General features: G+C 37.7%; 1 protein-coding gene across 8 annotated transcripts in view; it reads right to left on the bottom strand.

The window, feature by feature from the left end:
* LOC131069102 (uncharacterized) overlaps positions 1-20,985 on the bottom strand; it is a 156,250-nt gene that overhangs the window by 81,312 nt on the left and 53,953 nt on the right. For 6 of the 8 annotated variants that reach the window (XR_009112232.2, XM_058007652.2, XM_058009025.2 and 3 more), the window contains 2 exons: positions 13,393-13,594; positions 12,868-13,115 (listed from right to left, as the gene is read on the bottom strand). Coding sequence is in view for 7 of the 8 variants with exons in the window: in XM_058007652.2 (XP_057863635.1) it covers positions 12,868-13,115; positions 13,393-13,594 (450 nt within the window). In the remaining variant the exon portion in view is untranslated. The remainder of the gene's footprint in view (positions 1-12,867; positions 13,116-13,392; positions 13,595-20,985) is intronic. The other 2 variants (XM_058005701.2, XM_058006968.1) reach the window with 1 other exon arrangement.

Below are 20,985 nucleotides of genomic sequence, written 5' to 3'. Positions count from 1 at the left end.
GTGTTTGATGCTTGGTTGGGGTCTACATACGCCAAAAAACCTCAAGCAAAGAAGATTGTAAGCATTGTTTTTGATTAAGGGTTCAACAAAAGTGGAGAGTTGACTGCGGTAAGTAACAAACACAAAAGTAAATTTTATACAAGATAATCTATTTGCTGATTTTATTTTTTAGGGGTTAATTTTGTACTAATTTAAAATTTGTTTTCATTTCTTTAGGCGACAAAACCTTTGGTAAGGGTTCTTCGTATGGTGGATGGAGAGGGCATGCCAATGGGTTTCATTTATGAAGCCATGGATAGAGCCAAAGAGGCCATTTCACATTACTATCGTGGGAATACAAGAAAATGTAAAATCCTTTGGCGCATCATTGATCGTAAGTGGACAAACCAACTCCACCAACCGATACATGCCTTCGCCTACTTCTTGATCCCGAAGTTCAACTTCTCTAATTCATTTAGGGCTGATGAGGAGGTCATGGCAGGTGTTATTTCATGCATTCATAAGATGGCACCTGATCCTAAGTTGAAAGACAAGGTTCTTGATGAGTTGGAGGTGAGATTTGACATTTGCAATTGCTTTATGAGTCTATCTTTATTTATAAATTTGGAAATGTTCATTATTGAATTTGAGTTTGACACTTTGACTTCCTATTTATGAATTTGTAAATGTTCATTGTTCAAGATCTACAAGAGTGCAAAGGGGAGACTCTTCTCATCATAACTAGCAATTGATAGGAGAGGAACAACAACTAGGTAAAAAATTAACTTAGTTCAATACTGCAAGAAAAAAACTACAAACTTGATTGTTACATTTTTTTCTCAATTCTAATATTTCTAAATGTTTTTTGTAGATTTATGGTGGGAGAATTATGGTGTTGGCACACCTAATCTTCAAAAGATAGTAGTTCGTGTTTTGTCTCAGCCATGCAGTGCTTCTGCATGTGAATGAAATTGGAGTGTATTTGAGAGCATTCACACAAAGAAGAGAAATAGATTGACACAAAAGCGGCTCAATGATCTTGTCTTCTGTCGGTACAACCTTCGCCTTCGAGTTAGAAAAGGTGGAGGGTGTTTCACATGAGGCCATTGACTTGGATGAAATTGATCCATATGGTGATTGGACCATGAATGGACAAAATGATGGTGATGATGTCCTCCTTAACGAAGAGCTTGCAGAAATAGAGAGAGGAGCATCACAAGAAGCAAAAGGAGCAAGATTGGAGGAAATGGAGGAGGATGAAGATGAGGACTTTCATTTAGAAGACGAATCATCTCACCATTTAGATACCACAACACACACTGCTACTACTTCTATCTCAAGGCCTGAAAAATTGAGTTATATTAGGAGAAGTGCAAAGAGGAAGATGTAGTCTTCTCTTTAGTTTGTTTATTGTTGTTTTTCACATTTGGAGTTGGACATACCATTATATGTAATTTTGTAAACATTTATAAACTTATGCTGCTATTATACGTTTTAGAGTTTGAAACTATGAGTATGATTCTATGAATATGAATGATGAAATTTCAAATATTGAGTGTTTGGAGATCATATGACGTGTAATGTTTCAATTATGGCTCTTATGTTCTCTAAATGCATTAATTTCTTTATATTTTTTTTGTAAAACTACGGTTTTTTTTTTGCCAAGTCTTTCGCGAGTCTTTCACGAGTCCGAGTCCGAGTCCAATTTTTTGGTTTGCCGAGTCCGTGGCGAGTCCGAGTTTTAAAACTGTGGGATGAAGTAACAAATTTGTTTCCAAGAGAGGGGAACAAATCTACATGAGAACCATACTCCCAACCAGATGACACTTTGTGAATCCCCTGTGCAGATGATGAAGTAACATCATGAACTAGTACACCGCTCTCAGGAGAATCCACCACTGCCGCACGAGAGCTATCAACAATCTGACCAACATCATCTGTCATAGTACTAACCTCGGGAGAGCCTGATGCAACATGTGGTTCTTCACTGCTCTCAACCAAAATACTCATCCCATCCGAGACTACTGCACTTGTATCGATGATGGATGTAGCCACATCCCCACTACAACCCATGGATATCAAATCATCACCAACTGCCAGTGTAGGAAACTGTATTGTAACTACAGATGGTGAAGACTGTGCTCGGCTCAACTCCACGGTAAACTCCTCTAACCGTGATTGTGACTCCTGAAGGGCCAACTAGGTGCTCTCCAATGAGTCCATAGTCACCTCAAGCTCATGAGTGATCTCGTCAACCTCCTCTTCCTTCCTCTCCAGTGCATCGTAGCAAATACAATCCCACTCGAGAAGAAAGTCCCTATTAGAAAGTAGCTGCAAGTAATTGTGTTTCATTATCCCAATGGCTTATCGTAGTGAATGGAACTCTGCAGGGAAAGGCCACTATCACCATGCTCATCTAACAGAAGAGTACCCCAACCAAACGTAGCCAACATCTGACGAGCAACATCAAACTGCTCTAAGGTTGTGGCAATCATGCCATCATTAACCTTAAGTTGCCCAACTAAATGCTGAGGACTCTAAAACCAATGACTCCCATGCAAGTGTTCTAACCCAAAATCTGCATTGTGATATGAGGTTGTATCTACATCACTCACCTCATGAGCAACTTGTGTGCTATCATCAGTGCACACATCAACATCCAAGGTATTGCTGCTAAGCACCTTATCGGATGGCATAACTAGCAAGGGAGAAGCTGCTGATATGACAGTATCTTCACACACTTCCATTTCCATGTCAACATATGAACCTTCTAGCTCGTTTTCTAAGGTCTGATATACAACATCAAGACTTTTTGTGGCTTGAATCCACAATACAACCTTCACGTTCAACATGCAAAACTTCAATGCTAATGTTAGGAGACTCCATAGCATGGTCATCTTCATGTGATTTATTTGTCACCTTATGATTTTGTGAAGGTAATGGACTGTTGTTCATAAAATCAGAATTATTAGGACTTATATTTTCTGCACATTCTTCAAGTTTGACACTTCCAATTTGCGTGCCAATATTTGTAGATCCTTCCTCATCATTTTCCTCATGTACCATCACATCTACATCATGATTATGCTCAATAGTTTGGCTGCAGTTGCAAAAATCAGAATTATTGTCATACCTTTGTGTCATGTTTTCAACATCTCCAAGGACTTCCTCCTTCCCTAATGCATCTTTTGTATTGGTATTATTTGCTTTAGCATGAGTTTTCCTTTCTTTTGAAAACAAAGAATCCAATACCTCTGGATGTTGTAGAAGCCTTGTTAGATACATATCATAGTTATGAAAAGCCTGCATGAATTCTACCATAAGTTCCTCAATGGACTTCATCTTTCCCATGACTGAAACAATGCAAGAGTGTTGGTCACTCAAATGTCAACCGTGTGAGCTCAATGATTCCCAATGGTATCACTTCCAATCGATCTCGGTTTCCCTATAAGTCTCCTGCGTGTATAAAACATGTGAGGCCCAAACTGATGTTGATGCATAAGAACTTCTAACCCTCCAAGAAGGCAAGATCAAAGCTCTGATACCACTATAAGAATGTAATATCCCAATAATTTTTTTTTTGTTTTTTAACAGTAAGAGTTACAAGTAAACACAACAACCCGTTAAGGTTAGAGAAATCATCCAAACTGCTGAAAGGGAACCCTTCCACCTTTTGTTCACCGAGAGCCCAAGCTGGGAAGGTGAGAGCATACGGTGTTCTGGGGATCGTTAGCACCATAAAACAAACTGAAAATTACAATGCCTGGGCGGCAAGCCAGCCCCTTCTACTTATCCAGCGGGATAGAAACTAAACTCTTGGCTGTAAACCATCCAAGGAAAACATGACAAGAACTGAAACTCAATCACTCTACCACATATTTCAGCGAGAGGACATTACATTAAGCTATCACTCTACCGCATATTTCAGCGGGAGGACCATTGTATTGAACTTATCACTCAACCACTTATTCAATGGGAGGACTGAGTACAAAAAACTGAATTACAAAACTTAGAAGGCGGCAAGCCAACCTCTTCCACTTATGCAGTGGGGTTTACAATTAAGAGCAGCAAGAAGGGGTGATCAGTACTACTGAAACAACCTTACAAAATAGAGATGAGATGAGAAGAGTAATTGTAGATTTCTACAGCAGGAATATAATTTTCTGTTACAACTAATCTGCCCGCTGAAAGTACAATTCAGCAGCCTATGGAAACACCAAAATGCTCATAACTCCCTCATTTTTCACCCGAATCAATTCAAATCAATCCCAATCCCACAATATAACACTAACAACAGCATTCAATCCAAACTACAACCCAAACAACCCACTATTCATTTGGCACGCATCCCAATGCAAGTGCAAAAACCCACGCTATACTTGGGAAGTTCGATTTTATCTAGTAAATTCATTGCTCATTTAAAACTGCTAAAAACTCACACATTGTATCGCCATGGCTAGGAAGGAAGGATGAGCCGGTACCCAGAATGATGGAGTCGCCTAGTTAAGAGGTGTGAGCAAAATATACTTTCAGTAGTCCTGCGACCAGCAACCAGAAACACTCAAATCCAGCATAGAACACTCCATAATCTGCAACTCATTCACCAATCAGCAATGGGAATACAAGGACACAGCTAGGTACTATCTTGCAAGTACGAAACTGAGACTTAGCTAGGAAGCCAACTTCGAAGCTCAGATTTTCAGTAGCCAAACAGGCAACATAACGATGCAATTTTCAAAGATGATGCAAATGGGAGCCCAAGTCTCATATTTATAACTTCCCTCCTCAAATCCAAATGCAATTCCTCCAAATTCAACGCCTTGCATTTGCATTTCATTCCACTACATGTGGACCCCCAAAAGTGGCGCTATTTCCCATAAGTCAAATCCCACGCCCAAGGCATGGACCCATGATATACTTTGGCCAATATTTAGAGATAAGTTACAAAATAATATTTCTTTCAAATAATTCAACATTTTCTTAATAAACATGAAGCTCGCCAAATATTTAAGAAAAATATGGACATTAATCCCAAATATAATAAATCAGTAGCAAAATCAAATTAATTAAATATTAAACCTTAGGATAAGGAAAATAATATTTAATTATGTCGCCAATGACTCTCGTACTGATTATTATCACAACCAAGATGAAACTGAGCCCGGACGACCACAGAATTGCTGCAAAATCAGAACCCTGTCTACTGCCAAAAATAGAATTGTGCCACACAGCCACTTACTAAAAATAGTAAGTGAAGAACTAATGCTCAGAAAAGCATGATCATCGCGTCCAGAGGCAAAACATGGAGAGCTCAGTCCTCGTTTCATCAATGCTGGACCCTCATTCTTCATTCCACCTAGCCTACGGGTCTCAAGAATAGGCTAATAGACCACTAGAAGGTCATCAGTGAGAAGGGGACATTACAAAGAACCCTGCTGGTTCTAACTCTTCTACTGATGCAAATGTTGTCTTGTTTTTGTATTTTCAAAGGTTTTGAAGATATTTTAAGAAAAAAATAACAAGTGTGCCAAGCAAGAAATGCACATAAAACTGAATTGACAAGAAGTATAGAGCAACTCCATCAATATTAAGTATCAGGTAACTGCTATAATTGAAACTAATACATAAAACGTACCCGGAGGTCCTCAGATTATTTAAATAAGAAAATTTTGGAACTTGCTAGCGAAAATTGTGAAACTGACAAAACAAGGTGCATAAGTCCAGAATGCAATTTCTCCAACCAGAAAAGAGATGGAATGTCCTGATAATGCTAGGCGTCCAATATGCTGCAATCAAATACTAAAAAGGGAAGGCGTTTCAGCCCCCAGTTCTCACACCCCAGCCAGGTGTTGTCTGTCTAGCAAAGAAGAAGGTACGGCCAGCCAAAAGAAATGTACGGCTTGCTTATTAAATGCCTACAACTACTAAAAGAGGGCGCCTCAACCAAAAGCCCCTTATTGAAAATTGGAACAATAAACTAATGAAAAATATCTGGTGAAAGCACAAATGGACTCCAAAATGAAGCCCTCTCAATTGCAATAATTCAGTTGATCTTTTACAGCCTCAAAATCACTGATCCATGAAGAATTGTCAATCTTCAATAGCAAACCCTCTGAAACCCTCGTCTCCAAAATCCACAGAGCAAAAACCAAGTAATGTCAAATAAACAATAATGAATTGAGATTGAATTGCTTTTTCCTCTTATAACCCCAAATGGCACGAATTCCAAAAAGGTACGCCCAATTACAATTTTAAATACATTTAAATGTATTTAACTTACTTTCCATAGTTTAAATCAAATTTGGGCAAACTTTATGATTTAAGTGATTTTAAAATCACTTCATAACATTTTAAGCGGCTTTTTTAATTTTCATAAAGTCATAATATTCATATAAGTTAATTAAATAACTTAACCACTAAAATATTAATATCTCCCTCAATATTCAGTCTTTTGACGAGCTACCAGAAGTTGGGGTCAACACTGTATAACCCCCATGTGTCCAAGTGCCCTAACTAAAAATAGCTTCACTACCAGATCGACTTACTATAAATAGTAAGTTCCTCAACTAAGCTAAAACACTGATATACAAAGGCCTAGAACTGGACCTAAGACTGAACTGAAGACATGGAGTGACAACAACCTCCATTAACTGCCAGTGAGACTCTCTATCCAAATATATTAGCCTAAGAGGAGTCCAAATAATAGGCTAATCCCTCGAACTCCGATGCTCACGAAAATGGGCACATTACACTGTTGAACGTACCCAGGTATCGATCGGTTTGCTTGCAGTTGTCTACAGTTTACTATGGAATGAACTCAAACTATATGTAATGTTGATCTGCTTGTATGTATCTGCTAGAAGAATTATTCGAACTGTTGTAGGTGTTAGATGATATGATGTATTTTATAACTTTGGATTTTATATTTTTGTAACTTTGTAACCTTGTTGCCTAACCTTTTTCGAGAGAGAGGGAGATCAAACTGATATAGGAGCATCACGTCTAAACCAATCAACGCTACCCTATTAAGCAACACGTCTCCCAACCATCATGTCTCTCTAACAATTGGTTAGACATAACACATCGTCAACAAGAAGATAAAACGGTATGAACATGGAATCGAATCAAGAATCAAAACGTCATTAATTAACATGAATTAATAAGTAATTAATTCACACTATGACATAACATACAATCAATTAACATATGAATTGATTCATATGTAATATGCATTACATAGAATCGATTAATAGATATGTTGATCATCGAATCATATGATAGTTGATTCAATACAATGTATATTCATAATTATTTTATTATAACAATATAATTAATTAGTAATCTAAGTTGATTTAGATGACTCAGTCAGATCAGATTACTGACTGACGCTAATCTTCAACATACACTTCATAAACCTATTTTTCACCTCTCCGTCATCATAAGGAGGAAACTTACCAGTTTTTGGTTCATACCACTTGTGATTAAGAGCAAAGGCTGCCATATGAAGCAGGATGTTCATAGTGTTTCCATCACCGCATCACAATCAGCTTAATTTGCTAATCATATAATCCAAAATTAGGATCCCTATTAGAAACCGGTTTCTTTATATTTCCAAGCATACTATAATATGTCTCATGAATCTCTCCAAGACTAGGAGATTCTGTATCAGCATATCTTATGACATCCACAACTGGTGAAATGAAGGAGCAAATATTTCTACAAACAAAAACTTGTAAAAAGACAAGTTAGAAAATTAAAATAAGAATTTTTTTTAAATCAGAAATCCAATTTTAAATTTTAAATTTATTAATAAAATGAAAATCTGCAAGTTATTAAAAAAATATTAATAACACTATTTTTACCTCACATTGGACCATCAATCATCACTAAAAAAAATTGTTTGATGTTTTTCCCTTCCCGCAATGTTCGCATTAGACCATCTAGTCCACTCTAAATGATGCCCATCATCAAGTGTAGAGCCTCTTGCACCTCAAGCATCCTCTCTAACAAAATAAAACAACTGGCATACCCTATCTTGACAAGCTTAACGAAATTCATCTTTTAAAATGTCCTAAGAGAGCAAGTGAGGTGTGATGGTTGCAAATAAACATTTGAATATCTCTAACCTCTACAACCACCTGTTGCACACAATCTATCTTCCCTATGTCTTTCAATGCATTGTTCAATGCATGAACACAACAAGGGGTCCAAAAGATGTGCTTGTAAGCACCCTTCACCACCAAACTAGCTAATTTGCACGCACATGCTGAATTGGTGATCACCTACACAACATTGGAGGTCCCAACCTCCTCTATGGCATCTCTCAAAATATGAAATTAGAAATCCACATCCTTGCACTTCCTAGAACAATCAATAGCTCTAAAAAAATATGTCAGCTAAACATGTGACTACAATGTTGATAAGTGGCTAATGTCTAATATTTGTCCACCAAATTGTTGATTGCAACTAGAATTAAATTCTAGACTATAAGGAATTACCTCTTCTCTATCACAAGTGTTTTAGCAGTGACCACATTGCTACAAATTGCTTTGAACACAAACTAGAAGGCAAGGCCACATTGTGGAAAGATATCTCCCTCCACCACTACCCTATGAAAAAAGAGGAATTTACATCTTACCCATGGTAGATGATGAGTCCAAAGATTGCAAGTCAAAATGTTTCAACTATTAGTTCACAATCCCTACCTACAACAAGTGAAGGATCACCTCCTATGGGGTGGGATTAAAGCTTCAAACATGAGGGATTTTAAGCCTGAAAGAGATTCGATATAGTACATAAAGTTCTAGAAGTGACAAACAATGAATCACCATCTCTTAGGGGCAAAGATGTCAATACCTTAGCTACTAATATTGTAGCTTAGGAAAAAGAAAAAGTTTGGCTGCCCACACCATGCATCTTCATTCCCACTCCAAATGTAGCAATAATACTTTGAATGTTTGTGATAGATTCTAATGAGATCCTTTTGGATCCTCTTGGTCAATGTAATGCAAACATGTTTAAGGATCAAATGCACTTTTTTGTTATGGTTAAATTTTATACCACGAGAGTTGTCCCCAAAACAATAACATACCTATAAAAGAAAATGGTGCAATGTTTTTTATACTAGAATCTATAATGTCCCTGGGCTGGGGGCCTGGCTTGATTGACGAGAGCTTCATGTGGCAGGCACGAGGTCCAATCTCTCCCAGCCCACGTGGTACCAAAGGGCATGTCACACCAACGTCACCGGTCACATTAAAATGTTTACCCGGTGCACTGCAATTTATAGGGGGGCTACCCGATTCCTGCAGTCTAAAAGAAAAAAGAATATATAATTTCCTGAACTAAAAAATATATATATAATTTTTCACTTTCACAATGAACAAGCATGAAACCTTGACACCTATGATAAATTGTTGCACCTCCTAGCACGTACAACAGCCTTGATAAATTAAAGAAATGTAGCAACAAAGAAAGATTTTAATTCTTTTCCAGCAACTATGGCTTGTACTCAATATGTAGCAACAACATTGTAATAAACCTTTCACCTAACTTCAGACACCTCCCTTCATGTTAGTACTTGGTGCTTCAAACAAAGAATATTATCTTCAAAACGCATACAAGAACCTATTAGAACTAAATCATGGCCTCTACCTTAGGTATGACAGGCTGAAAGTAACTTGTACAGCACCTTTAAAATGAAAATAACAGCAGTTATATTGTACAGAACAGATATGGTATCAGGGCCAGCCAAGGAATGGCCTAAAATAATATTGAAGATCTTACACTGGAAACTCAATAAAATTAATATTTGAGATCATCTCACAAACTTACAAATCTGGATACTCAACGAACGGACAACAATTTGTAAAATCACATACCTGAAAAATATTCTAAAAATCCCACAGAAAATAACTGAAATTGGAACATAACTACAAAACAACTAAGAAATCTAGAAATTAACTCTGCATTGATGATCACCAAGAACTCCACAATCAACAAACTGAAAATTGTAAACATTCAGCACTCTGGTAATCCTTGGATTGTATTACCCAAATGAAAAGGAGGGTTTTTGTCCTCAAATCCATTCTTTGCAAACCCACTCTTTGTAAAATTGCAAAAGGGTTTTCCTCCTACGGGAAAAAAGATGAACGATGTTCAATCTCAAAATAAATGAATTCGGTGATATGAATTGGTAACCCTCTCCATTCCTCAAACTCCTTGTATTGGCTTTTCATGCAAAAATAAAATAAAACTATTTTTCAATGTTGCAAGATTTGATAGAACCCCAACCCCCCGTATCCATATGGGTTTGGTTAAGGGTTGGATATAACTCCAAGTCCAAGATGGCTTGGGCAAACCTAAGGCGAATTCAAACGAACTCAAGTGAATCCAAGGGCTGCACAAAAGAAAAAAGGGGAAAAAAAAAGAAATACAACATTTCCAAGAAAGAGCCAAATACCTAGTTTTTCCCTCAAGTGATAAAATTGTAAAATAAGGCATGCACCATGAAGGTTTGTGTGGTTTCAAAGGCCTTAATTTGAGCTTTTTATTGCAAGATTGAGCGTGTAATAGTACAAAGGATAATAACACAAACAAAAACAAAATTGCACAAATAAAAGAGAGGAGACTTGATTATTGGCAATAGAAAATATTTTAATCATAAACTTTGAATGTGTTTTGAACTTTAGGTCCTCAACAACAAAGTGAGAGAATAATAAACATTGAATGTGTTACCCCTAGACCCCCACCAGAGGCATTTCCCTTCAATCTCATCGGGGTCTCCACTCCCAAATGTCAACTAGTTATTGGGATCTCTTGTCAAATAAGAAACTTGACAACAATGAAGGGGTGATGAGGAATTGGGATCTAGCTCTTGAACCACCTTAAACGTTATCGTTGCACAACTTGCTAAAATCTCTTTAGATGAGACAAATTTTACATATGACATGGTTAGTAGAAGTGGCATTGTAACTCAATGTGGTTCAAATGAACTTGAATCAGTTTTTGGCATTAATGCTCTCAATGAAAACAGTATGAAGATTAATGGATATTGATTGCAATTTCCATTGTGCATTGACATTTGACAAATCACTAAATTATTTTCCTCTTTTACAATTTATGAGCTCCTTAAATATTTTGTTTATTGGCAATTAGGAGTATCATTGTTTTTATAATTTTAATATATAGAATTATAATTGTATGTATATACAAACCTATTCCTTAAACTCATCCCCATAATCATTTGAGACCACACAAACTATCATGACATTTGCCATTTTTCAAAATTTTATCACTTTTAACCATCCGAAACAAACCCTCAAAAAAAATTCATGCCTTTATATTAAAGCATTTTCAATAGTTTATGCCTTTTTTCCTCATTTTCATTAACTTCTCTATTTGCCCATCAAGACATGCTAAATCCAATGAGTCAAAAGACTCATCAAGTACTTGAGTCATGAGTCCCAAGGCCTTGTTTCGACCTATTCGTTTTGAGACTCACCGAATCTAGGCAAGTACTAGTGAGTCTTGTAACATTGATACTAATCACTCTTGTATTATAACCATTGCTCCATCCTCTTTTCACTAACTCTCATCCCTCAATTTGGTACTTTTATTTTTAAGATTTTAACTCTTCTTGTGACAACCAAACCCTTTTGAAGGCCCCTAAACTTATTTTCAAAATATACAAGACTTTCTAGTGACTCCAAACTGCCAAAACAACTCAAGAAATTTCATCATGCCTCCAAATCAGTTTTGGCATTCTCACTTCTGCCATCTTGCAAATTTAGGGCCATTCTACATACTCTCTCAAACATACTGGATCCTCCTGCTGCTTATGGTTTTATGGCAATTTGATTACTTTTCTAATGGTTTGATAGTCCTAACTATTTGCTTCTATCCTACTAACAATTGTGTCCAAAATTCCTACATCCATTGTTTGAAAAGCTTCCTTAGGTGGTCGGAAATGAATTCTAATTGTTTGCAAGCTGTCTCCAACTGTATTAAAGAGTTATTTATAACCACTTGTTCATATTTTTTGTGCACACCTTAAATTCTTACATTTCATGTCGCACATTTGTTGTTTTCGTACGTCTTTTAATGCTCCTTTGTGCATTGGCTACTTTATGTGCATTTTATAGACACGGAATATAGAAATACCTCTCATCTTAACCATACAACTTCTCTTTAAACCCTACCCTATATTCCCCAATCCCTCAAACACCGAAAGCTTATCCTGTGAGAGAAAAGCAGGTAAAGACAGAAGACAAACTCAAAAAGGGAAAGAGTAATGCTATTAGTCCTATGCTTCAATTACATCAGAAAATGAAAATGGTGAATACATAAAGCGATAGAGTTGTCTAACAGTCAACTAACCTTTAATTACATGGTCCCTGTTTACTAACTTTTGCAAAGGACTAGTATATTTCAAGATTATGTATTTATTTTCTCTGTCGATGTGCTTTTATAATTTAAGTACATGTGCCTTACATTTAACCATTTTACATATTAACAACTCTAACAGAAGGATAAGCACATGAAAGAGGCTAAAACTTCAACCTAGCAAAATCACGGCATATAATGCCTTTTCGTGACCTTTATTTAAAATTACTCAGCAAACACATTTAGGGACAAGTTCAGAGACAATGGAGTCCTCTATTACGGCATATTAGGGATTATAACTTAATTAGCTTTAGAACAGAAGCAATTCTGATATGATTATGACCCAAATGTGCTGTATGTCAAATATTTCTAGGCTCACTCAATCAACCTCCAAAAGGATGTCATGATTGACCAGAAAACAGAACATCTGAACATGATTCTGTACTTAGTTTTAAAGTAACTACAAAACTTCAAGATTAAGATTGAAAAGATAATATCACTTACTTGAAAACCAAACCTTCGATTCCCATGACTTTTACGATGAATGGGCGTAAGTATCCCAGTATTAGGTTGCAAGTGCAACACACTCAGAACCTCTGCAGTTGAATTAACTATCGGATTATTAAAATCCAAAAAGACTTTCAGACTATCTACTTTGTTTGTAGCTTCTACGGTCCGCAGTTCATTATTAATATTCATTTGTAACTCTGGGATTGATGTCCATAAGTTGACATAAACTGGTCTCTTATCTGCTACAGAAATAAAGAAAGAAAATATGTTAATGTACACAAAACGGCCAAGAATAGGTTAAAGGGACTGGAGTGTAAAACAAAGCAATGATAACATGAGAAAGCCTAATTTTTCTGCCAAAGTGTCAGTCGATTGCAATAATAATAAAAAGTTTGTGTTCAAAAAATGCACATATTTGGAAACAAGGCAAGTATTTATCTTAAGTCTTTCTGTTCAATTCCCAATTAATATACCAAACATCTCAATGAAAGGAAATCTTTTCCTGAATTTCCCACTCACCAAAATGAATAACAAAACTGGAATTCTCTTTCCTCATAAAAGGATTCCCTGCTTGGTCAGTACAGATATCTCTTGCCAAGCTCAAAACAACTCTACCAAACAGAGTTTGAACAGAGAAAGCAACAAGAATGTTGTATTTCAAGCCAGCTTCAATCTTTCTTAAAGAAGATGGTATTACTTCAGCAGGGCCATTTACTGTAAGCTGAGATAAACAAAAAAAAAGTCAATTACACAAATGTCTGAAACTGAGTATCACTAATTGAAGACATGAAATTGTTGAACATTTCTTTCCATTTCGTTAGTGGTAAACTATATGACTCATCCAGGAATAAATTATAATGATGAAACATAAAAAGGTTGACCAGAGATTAAATAAGACCAATAAACAGAAATCATTTAAATTACTCAGCTGACCAAAAAGTTTTAAAAACTTGGAACTCGGGAAAACTCAGCAATAACTTGACAAATTTATCGAACATTAAAAAATACATTAATAAAAAAAAAAAAGCTTCCAAAAACATGCATATTACTAATTTATGAATCAATTACTGATTTTCTCAACATATATCGGAATTAAAATTCAGTCCACTTCATAGACCAAAAAATCATAAACTATCCACAGATGCGAAAAATCATCGATATTAGTGAAACACTGTTGAAAACCTAGTTCGCAGTCACACTTAACTGCTCGTGATTCACACTTTGCTGCTCTGCCATCATGTCTGAAAATAATGAGCAAAAATTTTAAAAATTGAAACTTTTTTTTTATTTAAGACTTTCAGCAATTTTTATCAAAGGTGCAAGGTTTGCAAGGTTTAGGCAATTTATTGTTATTTTTACTGAGAAAAAGCACCACAATTTATTAAAATCTGTCACAAGTCTTACCTGTGATTACTCATGGCCTGAGATTTTCTGTGTATTCGCAGTGTTTTTGAACTATGAATGGTAGCATATGTTGATTTTTAAAAAGAACTAAAAAATGCAATGATAAGAGTAAGAAACTGAAGCAAACACAGTAGCCTTACCTTATATATACATCCTTATTTAGGTAGGAAGCCAACTAATAAATACAAAATGTGCAACAAACTAGCAAGCTTCTGGTTTAGGTAAAACAATTTGCCTACTATCAAGCAAACTCAAGCAGCTAAATTCTTTAAACTTTTAATATTATCTTAATCTCCCCTTGATGAATAAACCAGATAAAACCCCTGATTTTTCTAAGTTTGACAAATTTATCTCTTCCAAGAGATTTTGTCATCACGTCAGCAACCTACTAATTGGTAGGCGAGCAATAAAGACAGATGTCATCATAACCAACCAAATATTAGTGTCAATGAAATTCAATGTTCTTGATTCTGTCATGACAGATTGTATGCTTCACCATCTTAAGCACTCTGATTGTAACTAAAAAGTGAGTTTGTTGTGTGGTCAAGTTGGATATCAACCAATATTCTCCACAACCAGACTACCTCACAACATATACTGATGTTTGCCTTAGGTTGCAGCATTCTCTGCCAAGAAAATGCTTTGGATCCACAAGGTTATAGACTTTAAAGTATGAAGCAATCCCACCCAATCAAAATCAGTTTATCCAGATAGCACGAAACCTACAAATCATCAATAGAGAATGCCAAAGTTGAGAGTTCCTTTGACATATCAAAGCACATGTTTCAAAACTTGCCAATGGTCCTCTTGTGGCTTGGACATGAATCTAGAAAGAGAACTCACTGCAAAACATAGATGGGACCAAGTCATAGTAAATAAATCAAACTACCCTCCGATTGGCAAGACAATGATTCAGTGACTAGTGGCAATTGAAAGTTGATCCCAACTTCCATAGGTGTAGATGTTGGATTACACTCTTACTGTCATAAATTTTTCTAGGAGTGCCTTGGCATCCTTTCTTTGTGAGAAATTTTTTTACATGAGCAATAATGTAAGAGGCCAAGATCTATCATTTCAAAACAGAACAAATATCAGATTTCACTTACTGAACACTATCAGCCAATGTTCCTATTTAATGTGATCATTTCACACATCGCCCCATTAAAATGGGGACCCCCTCTTCTTTGCTCGGTTTTGCCTGTTCTTCTCTCTGCTTTTCGGGTTTTGGGTAAGTGAGTGAGTCGTCTGGACTAGGGCTAAGCCTTAGGGTTTCCTGTTGATATTTTCAAGCCGAAGTCCAGTCAAATTTTGAAGATTATTGAGCTTCCTCCCATAGGTTGCAATTTTGAAATAGGATGAGTCTGTCAGGATGTCAGGTGAGTCTGTCTAGGTCCAGTCGGAATTTTGAAAGCAAGTTCAAATTTTACCTAGTGTTAATGATGGAAATTGTGCAATTTTGTCCGGGTGAATTTTGACCAAATTTTGGGAGGTTTGATAATTGACCCCTGGCCTTGGATATGATCTAATTGTGCCTTGTGAAGTGACTGAAAGCCTAAATTCTTGATATTTTGGCCTATAGAGGTAAGTTCGCTCCTGTCCCTCACCCAGGGACCAGGGCGAAATTGGTATTTTATGCATCTTGGTTATTGACTTGTTTCGTTTGTCTTGTGCAGGGTCGCCAAGAGATACAATCGAGCATGGATTGAAGGTTTTGAAGATTTTTTGAGACTCAAAATGGCAAGTTTTTTAAGGTTTAAGGTCAAATCGCTCCTATCCCTCTCCCAGGGACCAGGGCAAAATGACTTACTTAGGGCATTTTTGGCCTCATTTTGATCGAACTAAAGCATCAGGGACGCAACAAGAGATGAAATCAACATGATGGAGCACCCAGACTTAGTCGTTTGCAATAAAAGTTGAACATTTGACCTTAAGGACAAAAATCGCTCCTGTCCCTCACTGAAGGACCGGAGCTTGTTTCTCAAAGTTGCACTGTCCTTGCAGGGCCAAGACAATCTGTTGATTCGAGGAGATCGAGGAGGGCATGTTTTGTCCATTGAATATAATTTGAAGTAATTGGCAAGCGAGGAAATATGCTAAGATGACAAGTTCGCTCCTGTCCCTCACTGAAGGACCGGAGCTTGAACTCCAAGTTTGCCTTATTCTTGCAAGATTAAATGATTTCGCGATTTGGAAGAGATCGAATGAAGTACGTTTTGCCCATTGAATATAACTTGAATGGATCACGAAGGAGAAAATCGACCCAAGGTACAAGTTCGCTCCTGTCCCTCACCCAGGGACCAGGGTGATTTTCAAATGAAGCTCCTGTCCCTCTCCCAGGGACCAGGGCGATTTTCTTAAAAGACAAGTTTTTGGCGAAGGAAAGGCGAATTTCAAGCTTGAGATGAAGGAAAGGCAACCCAACCAATCCGTCAAAGATGATCTTGAAGGTTGGCAAAACACAAATAAGCTTATAAATGCAAGTTCGCTCCTGTCCCTCTCCAAGGGACCAGGGCGAAATCTTGGTTATCTAGCATTCCCTTCCGAATTTGGTTGAGTCCAGGCCAAGGCACATGATGGTAAAGATGTTTGGAATGCCTCAAAGAGGAACGAAGTTGTAAATAACCCGAGAACTTGATGGAATTGCCCAAGGCGCTCCTGTCCCTCTCCCAGGGACCAGAGCGAAATCCTCAAATTTGCCTTATTGCCTAGTATTTTGGAGTACTACTATCGTTTGCAAGACTCAAGAAGGAATAAGAAACAACGTTTTTCGCTTTGAAGGCAATTGGAAGTTGATATGATCAAGGGTTCGCACAAAGAACAAAATGGCGCTCCTGTCCTTCAGTCAAGGACCAAAGCGATTTCAATAAAGTCAACCGTTCCCTTCAAAAACTACGTCAAGGCAAGGTCCGATTTCAATAAAGTCAACCGTTCCCTTCAAAAACTACGTCAAGGCAAGGTCATGCAAGATCCCAAATGTCTTTAGGAAGATGATAAACAAGGAATTGACCCCAAGACTCAACAAATTTTGGCTAAAATGTAAAGATCGCTCATGTCCCTCAGTCAAGGACCAGGGCGAAAATCTCCAGAATATCAAGTTTGCTTTGCAAAGGACAAGATTGGCATGCGTAGAACAAACAAGGATGATCATTGCCTACCTCGCAAGTTGATTTGACGATTTAAAAAACAAGGACCAAGGAGTTAAAGCAAAAATCGCTCCTATCCCTCACCAAGGGACCAGGGCGAAAATGGTTCTAAGGGCATTCATTCAAAAAATTGAATAGATCAAACTCCAAGCTACGAATGAAGATCCCATTTTGGACATAAAGGAAGTGACTTTGAACGTGAAAATCAATCCAAAAGGGAGAGCGCTCCTGTCCCTCTCCCAGGGACCAGAGCGATATGGATTGATGTCCCAAATTCCTCCCATGTTTAGGCGCCAATAATTTTTGAATTACATTAAGTGCTAATTTCGATAAACTTTGAAATATTTAATTAAATTGGCATTTAAAAAATAGCACATAAGGCATTTAATAATTAATTTAGCCTTTTAAAAAATCGAAATTATTAATTACAAAGGCATTTAAATTAATTAATTATTAAATTAAATAAAAAGGGAGAGTGCTTGGGGTTATATTTTTATATTTTTACAAAAGTCGGCCTCCTTTTTATTTAAATTTTGTTTATTATTTGCCTTATTTCCAAAAGTCGGCCTATGTGAGAATAAGGAGGTGAGCGCCTATATAAGAAGGGTACTTTGAAGCATTTTAAAACATCATTCAATCATTGTTACATGCGATTTTGGAGAAGCAATAGAGGAAGCGAATTTTGATCCAAGGAGAGGAGCGAAATTTCCATCCAAGGAGGAGTGCAAACTTTGTTTGTGGTTAGAGGTGGAGCGAATTTTCCCTTAAGGCGTTGAAGACCCCAAGGGTGGTGAAGTTAATAAAGGAGGCGCATTTACTAGGAGAAGCTCACGTTGAAGACTCCAATCTTCATTTTGCCTAGGCGAATTTCCTAATTTTGCATCTTTTTAGAGTTAGTTCTCAAGAAAGGTATGGCAAGATCTCCCTTGTCCAAATTTTGAATTTTGAATCGTCCTAGCCTCAATCTTGAATTTTGAATTGCATCGTTATATTTAGGAAATGATAATTCAAGGATTTATCATGAAGTTTCCTAAATTTAAATTTTAATCTATATTTCTATATTGCAAAATCTATTACTCATTATGAAATGTTGTGTAGGTGTCACAATGGCGACCCCAAAGGCAGGAGCATCTACCAGTCGTCCAGCCCTCATGAAGGAAGATCAAAAGAACGAAGAATTGGAGACCAAGATCGTGTCGAAGTGGAGCAACATTGGAGATACCAACTTGGGAAACTTCAGTACGAAGAAGTTTCAAGAGGTCCCTTACATTGGCAAGCCATCACCTGTCGCAAGGAGAATAATTGAAAGTGGCATTATCAAGGCGGTCGGCTTCCCTCCAGCAATCCAGTGCCATGAGTTGATGATCGAGTGTGCTCGCCATTATGATCCACAATCGAGATCGATCGTGTCCAAGGAAGGAAACACTTTGGCTTATCTTTCAGAGGAGGCTATCAGTGAAGCTCTTCACCTGCCAGAACATAAAGATATGATTTATAAAAGCTTAGAAGGAGCCAGGTCCATGTACGAAGATGATCCAGACACTTGCTTGAGCATCATCAACAAGAATTGGTTACTCAAGAGTCGTCCTCGCCTGAGCAAGATTCCGAACACACCACATAGGATCGACTTCCAGGAGGAGTACAGAGATTTGATAACATTACTCAACCGAGTTACAGGGGCTCCTCAAGCCTTCTATTTTGAGAAGTGGATGTTCTACTTCATCCAAGTGATAGTTCAAGGAAAAGGAACAATTCATTGGGCTAGAATGATTAGCCATTGCTTGGACATGCAGTTAAGAAGACTGAAGGCTACCAAGTCTTTCCACATGAGTTCATACATCATATATGCCTTGATCAGGAGTTTTGAATATGCAGGACTACCTCACAGAGGAGTGATTGGAAGAGGGCCCGGGGAAGTCAGAGTTTGTGATTCCTATGTTCATTTGCATCATCCTCCAGGAAGTGACTACAAGTTAGTCAATGATACCTTCACGATGAACATCACCAGGACATTGCAAGGCGGGATTCACAATCGGCTATCTCAAGATGCACAAGAGCTTGTAAAGAGGCACGGTGCTTGGTTCATCCAATTTCAGAAGTTTACATATATTAGAGTTCATGGATGTCCTTCACCTCCCTATATGTTGCCAAGATATCCGACAGACAGAATAGTGTTACTTGAGGTAACTAGACAGTTGGCAGCTTATGCGAAGGCATTCAGACACAGGCATGGAAATGGAGTTCCTGTGCCTATCATACTAGGAAATTCAGTTGAGGTATGTCCTAATGCTCTAGCCATGGATGATGCAGAAAAGGAGTTAGCTTTATATTCATTTTCATTCTTTGCCTTGAGAGAGAGTTTTGATCCTTATGGGTATATAGAGGAGACAGTCGGAAGGAAATACAGACATGAACCTCAGGTAGAGGACTTTGTGATGAATCTCTCAAATGATCTTGAAGTGAAAAGAAAGATGCATTCCAGATTGCCTTTAGACTTCATCAGGAAATGCAAAATTTACAGAGTGGCCGACCAAGCTTAGGACAGTGGCAGACATCTCCAATCATCTTATGACCGAGAAAGCAAAGCAGTGAGGCTAGATTGGAATGAACCTGAAATTTTGGATCTAGATACCTTGATGGCTCCAGTTTTGTCTTGTACTCGCAGATGGGTTGATGTGCAACATCAAAAGTTGAGAGAGCAAGGCATATCTATGACTTTTACTTTGGAGGAAAGGCCAGGAGAAGGAGGAGCAAGTGTAAGTGAAGGTAATCCTAATCCCAGAAGCACAAGCGAAGGCAACCTTCGAAGCATAAGTGAGGGTAATCCTCATCCTAGAGGCTCAAAGAGAAAAGAGAGACCTGAGAAAAGGGAATCCTCCAAGAAGAAGCCAGAGGCCAACCGAGATCGTTCATCCGGCACATCTTCTCGACAAGAGAAGAAGACACTTGAAATGGAGGAATCTATGGAATCAATGGTACAGAACGATAAACATGAAGAAGGACAGGCACCTCAACGTTCATCAAACCGATCTCTCCAAGCCAATGAGCTACATGAAGACAAGAACGATGACGAAGTGACATCTCCTCTCAGAGAAGAAGAAACATTGCCTAAGGAGATACAGGTTAGAGAAACAAGATCTGCCATTCCAGATTGGTTAAAAGAGAGATTAACAAGGGTGATTGTGATCGAGGACGAAGATAATGTGATTGATTTAGAGAGCCTTGTTGGGAATTCTCAGGAAGTGACAGAAAAGAGGAAGGCCACTAAGATGTCCAAGATGATCAGAGATGAGACAGGATCCAGGAAATTACAGATAGCTACACCAGCAGTGGACAAGTATGAAGGTGAAATCCTTGCAGAGGAGTATGATGTAGAGACATTTGAGCTTGGTCCACTCACAGCCGAGCAGACATTGGATGAGGCCACTGATTCATTTGAGGCACTTAAGGACAAGCTTAGAGAAGAAATGGAAAAGAATAGAAAGCTTGAGCGAGAGGTCGGTGCTTGGAGAGGCTACTTTAGCCATCTCAATCAGCCTTTGAGGCATCAGGATCCAGCAGTATC

This window comes from Cryptomeria japonica, chromosome 3 (genome assembly GCF_030272615.1).
Source record: "Cryptomeria japonica chromosome 3, Sugi_1.0, whole genome shotgun sequence".
In the NCBI taxonomy this organism is placed as follows: Eukaryota; Viridiplantae; Streptophyta; class Pinopsida; order Cupressales; family Cupressaceae; genus Cryptomeria; species Cryptomeria japonica.
Note: the sequence above shows the minus strand (reverse complement) of the source record. Positions and strands in the feature narration are given on the sequence as shown.